We start from the raw sequence: 7,069 nt of genomic DNA, 5'->3' as shown, positions 1-7,069 counted from the left end.
GTGTGTGTGTGTGTGTGTGTGTGTGTGTGTCTTGATATTTATATAAGTCAATGTGACATGTAGCTAGATGGGTGAATGGATGGATGAACCCATACTGATGAAATAGAAATGTAGAATACATGTGGAAAAAGATGTGAGTGAGATGAGCAGCATCAACACTGCAGCATCTGGGACTCTACAAGACTCCTTCACCTGTCCGGTCAACCAGATCATTGGCCAGGTCCTTCCTGCATGGCAAGATGGTGCTGGGGGCCATGAAAAAGGTTACCTACAACCCCCTGAAGTTTCACAACTTAATTATCATCTGAATTATCAAAGAAATGGCACATAAAGTTGTAATTAATTTAGCATAAAAAGCTTAAAACAACTACTCTCYCACGTGTGTAATACAATCATATTCGAATCTCTGGCTGTAAGCGATARCAGGCTGTAGAAAATATGTTACTATAAGTAATATATCGAAAACATGGTGGTAAATAAAACATGCATTTAGATATATGTTGTAATATGTCTATGAAATAGATAAATAACATGTTTTTTTAAAAACGTTCAAATACAAGTACTAAATACGCATGTATTTGTCTAAAATCGCCAGACTTTAAGTGGATTATCTCCATTTCAAATCAACATCTTTGCGTTCAAACGCTTGTGACCTGCACTTCGATTGGATGAAAAACGAGAGCCAATCGTAGCTCTGAATGGAACGAGGGTGATTTTGCATTTCGATACTAGACTTAAGTGGATTATCTCCATTTCAAATCAAACATCTTTGCGTTCAAACGCTTGTGACCTGCACTTCGATTGGATGAAAAACGAGAGCCAATCGTAGCTCTGAATGGAACGAGGGTGATTTTGCATTTCGATGACATTCATGTTGTGCTTAGCGCATACCCCAGTGGCCTAGCTAGCTAGCCAAGTCAGTGATAAAACCGTCTAAAATATTGTCTAAAATGAATATTATCAGGTCGTCATTTTCCCGGTTTCATGGAGTGATATGCTCCACCAGGTAAATTAGCTACGATGTTCAAATGAATATGAAAAGTGTATGTTTTAGAAGTCCTCGTGGCATGAGTTTCCACGTATACTAGGTAGCTAGCTAACGTTACTGTTATTTAGCTAACGTCAGCTGGCTAACTTTCTGGATATGTGAATGATGTTGCTGCAGCAGTGTTGCCGGCTTTCTTTGCACGTTTGATGCCACCCTCCACGTCTTACCACATCAAAYGTGTTGCTTACATGCTTGGATTTACTTTAAATAATGTTTATATGTTAAGTGAACTAGCTATCCATGAACTGATGCTAACTAACTCATGACAAAACAAACTAAACTAGCTTTACATTTTCACAAACCAACAGCCATATTTTCCTAAAGCTTGAATGYGTTCGCACTCTGCTGAATAGTTTGCATGGTTAAATCATAAAACTAATAGCATCCCGTACGTTTATTATCATACAGGATTGTTGCACCACAGCTTCCAGTATCCAGTGGCCACCAGCCACGAGCACTGAGTGGTTGGGTGCTGTCCCGGGCCAGTGTACCTCCCCAGACCTCTCGGTGTGGACCTCTCACATCACAGGCAGAGGGGGCAGGGGTGTTTCAGCAACTCCCCTGGCACCACCAGCAGATTCGCACAGGGAAGCGGGGCACAGAGTATCAGCCCAAGAATATAAAGCGTAAGAGGACCCATGGCTGGATCAAGAGGATCAGCACTCAGGGTGGCATCGAGGTGATTCTCCGTAGAATGCTGAAAGGGCGAAAATCCCTGTCACACTAAGCACCCAATGGACAAACGTTTTTTGGTGAATTTATTGAAGTACCCAGGTTTTGCCACCACTGTTGAGAAAATGCATAACAACTTCAAGACTGACTGGCCCAGTTTTGTGTAGAACTGAATGTCAGTTATTGGATATGTGAAGGCAGATGTTTGTCCATGTAAATAGATAAATATTTTACACACTTTGACAAATGTTTTCCCATCATGTATTTCAGCAACTATCTTGTAGAGGCTTAGAAGAGTGCAGAGCCTTGCTGTTGCAATCAGTGAATTTGAAATGGCATATGACCTTGTTAATTCATGCAGGAGGAAAGTTGTGATAAAAGACCCGAAGTTGTACATGTCAACATACATTGGTGGGGTTGAACTAGGTCCATAATTTGAATATTGTACTTTAATAAATAGGTGCTGGGCTATAAGCATCTGTGCTATTCAGTTGCTGCTAAAATAGATAGACCTTCTGACCTTCATACATTTTAAAGCTAATACACATGTGTCATTCAAGTCTTTGTCTTGCTCAAATAAAAGCTGTCTGAGTTTCTGAATAAATATACTTTGTTTTGTTGCATGAGCGTGTGTGGTTGGTACAAGTCAGTGGGGTTTGAGATGATGCAACAAATGAAATATATACATTTCTGTGAATAATATCTACTTGTTAGGAAATTACCAATTTGAAATGATACTTGAAATTAAAAAATAATGAATTTGTTGCTACTGCGCATGTTTCTGACCACCTTGCCGTCACGTTACATGTGAAGGCATCTGCTCGCCATTGGCGAGCTGGTTTCTCACGGAAACACTAGTGACCCAATGAGCATTGTACTGTGTCATTCTACGATTGTCCATCTTCTCCTGTAGCCAATGGAGCATCAGGCAAGAAGACGAGGAACGCCCATACACGGACTAGGAACAGAAATGGAGTAGATGGACTTGTTATCTTATACCTCAACTCTTGTTACSCTAAATTGCGTGCTAAGCTAGCAGTCAATTAAGTACAGTATGCTTTGTAATTCGATGCAACACAGTTTTATTTGCGTCTAAGTCAAACCTAATTTGACAAATAACACATCTTTATTTGATTGTAGCATATTCTATACGAATTTGTAAACAACCAGTGAATGCTTWGCTACGACAAAGCACTGCCTATAATAGTAGCTAGCTAACGTTAGCGAGTTGCTAGCTTGATAGACAAGCTTGGCTAGTTAACTAGCTGGTAGTCTTTGCTAGTTTATGAAATAATTGGAAATGACTTGGAATTGATGAACACATTCGTTGTACTTTGTGTAATCTTGAATATTTGAGAAAGCCAAGGCTAAATATCACATTTCGCTAGCTAGCTAAGCAGGTTCGTGTTGTTGCTAGCAGATTTTCCACCCGCATCAGCTAACGTTAGCTAGCAACTTTTTTGTCTGTGTTGTCTTTCTGGGGTGAAAAGCCACAATGGATAAGGTAACGTCTCTTTTCTTTTAGGTAGTTATTAAGCTAATCATGTAACAGTTACTAACTAACGTTAGTTGGCTACCATGTTTTTAGTTTGAACTCGTTAACGTAGTTAGGAAATGTTTACTTTTGGATCCTCAACTGACTTAGCTAACTAACTGGATATGACAGTTAGAAAAGAGACATGTTTCATGATATAGGCCTAATATATTGTCCCTCACTAACTACTCATCTATTTATTAGCTCGCTAACTAGCTATGTCATATGTGTAGGTACAGTAATTGCTCAGTTGGTTATCCAGGAACATGTTTCYCAATCCTACTGTTCAGACTTGAAGTATCCTAAAAAGTTTGAATAGTCTGTCAGCCTGAGCCATTTCTCACGCTTGCCACTTTTCCTAAACAGGCAGATTTTTTAAAAGGACTACCTGTCTTCAACAAAAGCAATTTCAGCAGATTTCACGCAGACTCTGTCTGCAAAACTTCAGTAAGTGTCATCCTGCCATACAATTTCTGTACGTCAATGCAATCTCAAATGAATGGGATTGCTTGGCATTTCACCTGTATTGGAGATCATGAATTGCTAAAGTCCAAAATAGATATTGTGCCAAACAATGCCATCATTTAGTTGATCTTTGTTATATTTCTTGATGTTTGAGACTTTCAGTTAGTGGACTCATACTTGATTTAAACTCTTTGTCACTGATTTCTGTATTTGTTTCAGAACCGGAGACCCTCTGTGTATCTTCCAATTCGGGAGTATCCATCAGAACAGAGTGAGTGTCCCCTCCGATTCAAATGGTACTCTGTTGCCACAGTATCTGTGCTGATGTGTACTTTGGATGAGAATTGTGTGAAGCTTGAGTAATAAAGCTTACACATTATTGATCTATATTTACAACATTAATGCATTCTTTGTGATTTATATTGGTTTTGATCTGATATATATATTTCCTTCAAGTCATTGTCACAGAGAAGACAAATATTCTATTGAGATACCTTCACCAACAGTGGGACAAAAAGGTAAAGTAATGGGAAAGTTGATACCTTGGAAAGTCATAATGTATTGTTCCTTTACACGATATGGGCACTGTATTGTTTAATGTRTGTTAGCTAGTTTTCCAAGCCCTCCATGTCTTTTTGTCTTAACAGAATGCAGCTAAAAAGCGGGAGCAGGAGCACAGTGAGGGGGAGAACACTGCACCTCCGCGGAAAATTGCCAGAACGGACAGTCAGGAGTTGAATGAGGACTCGTAGAGTGCTGTGTCATCAACATGCAACACACACACAATTATGGATAAAGAAGCACACAAGCAAAGTGCATTTGACAGACAGGACAGACCACTGCCTACATTGTTCAACATGATCTTGGGACGCTGACAGTTTTGTTTCTTTGTATTTTATTTTTATTTTCCCTTAACTTCGAWTGGCACATAGCTGAAAAGCTCTGCCTTGATAACAAAAGACACAATAACATTATCTCCTCCCCCTCAAATTCATCGTTGCTTGACCATGTTTCTACATTTCTATTGCTCTGTTTGCTTTCATTAATTTACTTGTACTTCATCTGTACTTTGACCTGTGTTTTTTAAAGTCACGTCCATTTAATCAATTAAATTGCATGCAATTTATATATATCCTTCTGGGCTTGGAGTGAATAGAATATGGTCTCCATTGCCTCAGTTTAAGTTTGTGATTATACTGTTACACTGAAGGATGCATGAGAGATCCCCAACAATTATTACGGTGACTGGAAAATGACGACAGTGTTTAGACTTTAGATTGAATTAGTCTCAGGTTGTTATGGGGAATGCTGTCTCAAAAGGCTGCATTCGTGAAGGTGTTTATCTCTCCTGGTTTGAGTGATTAATTGCCTTAATGGAAATGTGTTTCTTGGTCATTTAAGGACCCTCCCTCTGTTTACATTGTGATGTCATTGGAGGAAATACACACTGTTAATGAGTGGGTGTGGAGAATGCTTCCACGGGGTCATATTGGGGCTCATTTRAAGGCATACCAAATGCAAACCTTTAGAGCTCGCCAGCTTGTAGTCCTAAAAAAACTGAMCCCCAAAACTGTTACATTCCTATGGGAGAAAGAATGGGGTTTTGGGATAAACGCAGGCTTAGGACATCTTAATGGTTTTGTTCAATGAGATAATGAGTAAGTTAACATGACCTTTATGAATTATGAAGCCTTTATGTCCTTGTTTTAATTACATAAATGCTTCAAATTTCACCAAAAGTGACGTTAGCTGATTAATATTATTYCATGGAACAAAACGTATAAGATTTAAGCCTGTGTTTTCCACAGACCTTATTTTTGGCATTTATCCAAAAACCCTCCCAAAACCATATTCATTTTCCCATAGGTTTTGGCCAACGAGCCATGACTGAGTTAGTGCCTACAGAAAGATGCCATTACTATTGCTCTCTATACAGTATAAAAACAGACCAATTTTGTAGCAATGCATAACAAATTATGCTCAATGTGTTTGTCAAAACTTTGTTTCCCCCTAGACTCTAGCAGCTAGATTGCCATCACATCTAGAATTATCTTGAAACAGATAAGTGTTTGTGGATATTATAACACTTATGACTGTTAACATGGTATGGCTCCACAAGTAAACATATAGCTAGCTGCCAAGACTAAACTTGGCTCAGGTACTTTGATGGCTCCACAAGTAAAACCATAGCTGCTAAGTTGCAACTTGGCATAATCGATCTGTGTGAACCTATAGTATATGTCTTGCTTTAGTCAATATGTGGGATACATGTGCAATTCAGGTGTATAGAACCTTGTCTCAAAGTGGCCCGCCGTATAAGGCATGCTGTTAAACTGTTAATGTGGGGCATAGTTGTGTTTGTAACATTATCGACAGCTGTAATTACACAAGCGGAGAGTATTGTTCCTGATCCGCKCTCTCTATCCTTCTGCTGCTACTTACAAAGATCTGGTATTGTCTAGTGAGTCGTTTATCCTGTCCAAAACTATGGGTTATAAAGTTTGTGTGTATATKGTTTGCTTCTTTAGACCATTATCAAGTAATAGTTCAAGGACTTGCAGGGTCCAGAACCTTTAGATCATTGGATCCTTGTATCTTACCTGTTTGAATGCATGTACAGTTTAAACTCTGCAGGCCATATGTTTAAGGTGGTGTCAGCTCATCTTGTTTGAGTTGATCTTGAGGCTGGCTGACGATCAGCTACCATTATGTTCCTTGGTGAAGCTAGCTGTCTACATGTGTTAATGTTGAGAGTTCTTTCCACAGGTAGACAYGTGTTTTGAAGATGATGCACTCCCTCCCTCATTCAGTTCTCAACAGTAAACTGTGTGATGATCTGTATAGACATTGTGTGCTGTGATTTAAACCGTGTGAATGTGGGGCCGTGCCATATAAAAGCACTTGTCTTGGGACCTTACTCCTGTTGATTTCAATGAAAACGCTTAAAATATTTGCCCATGAAATTTTGAGGTCATTTTTTGACCATTGACTTTTCCAATGGGCAAATGTTTATTGATTGTTTCTCTTTAAAACCAACAGCTGCAAGCTAAAAAAAAAAACAGCAATTTTTTTGGTTGATCTCATATGGCAATGACCCTCTGCAAAGATGTGCTTTCAAGAGTACTTTATGTTTCAATACTTTGGATCATTGGTCTCAATAAAGTGATCTGGGAAGTGTCAAGTTGCTGATGAACGTTTGTTTGTACGGTCTACTGAGCCTCCATGAGGTTTGTGTTTCCTTCTTATAATATTGGAATTCACCAAAACATATTTTGCATACACGCAAAGGTGGCTAGTAAATGAATATACCTACAGACGGCAGGAATAGGCAGGCTAGGTGATAAAGTTGC

The 7,069-nt window shown here is 39.0% G+C and overlaps 2 protein-coding genes across 2 annotated transcripts; both read left to right on the top strand.

The window, feature by feature from the left end:
• Positions 1-865: 865 nt before the first annotated feature.
• LOC111979041 (large ribosomal subunit protein bL34m-like) lies at positions 866-2,346 on the top strand. Its single transcript, XM_024009332.2, is given in 3 exon segments — positions 866-1,006; positions 1,457-1,594; positions 1,596-2,346. Coding segments are annotated over 3 exon segments (330 nt in total). The 5' UTR covers positions 866-994; the 3' UTR covers positions 1,776-2,346.
• Positions 2,347-2,605: 259 nt separating this feature from the next.
• On the top strand, positions 2,606-6,896 carry LOC111979040 (DET1- and DDB1-associated protein 1). The gene is made up of 5 exons (XM_024009331.2): positions 2,606-3,224; positions 3,621-3,701; positions 3,939-3,990; positions 4,176-4,237; positions 4,367-6,896. The coding sequence occupies exons 1-5, from the start codon at positions 3,216-3,218 to the stop codon at positions 4,469-4,471; spliced, it is 309 nt and encodes a 102-aa protein (XP_023865099.1). The 5' UTR covers positions 2,606-3,215; the 3' UTR covers positions 4,472-6,896.
• The last annotated feature ends 173 nt before the right edge of the window (positions 6,897-7,069 follow it).

Source organism: Salvelinus sp. IW2-2015, linkage group LG19 (assembly GCF_002910315.2).
Source record: "Salvelinus sp. IW2-2015 linkage group LG19, ASM291031v2, whole genome shotgun sequence".
Taxonomy (NCBI): Eukaryota; Metazoa; Chordata; class Actinopteri; order Salmoniformes; family Salmonidae; genus Salvelinus; species Salvelinus sp. IW2-2015.
This window is presented reverse-complemented; position numbering and strand designations above follow the sequence as displayed.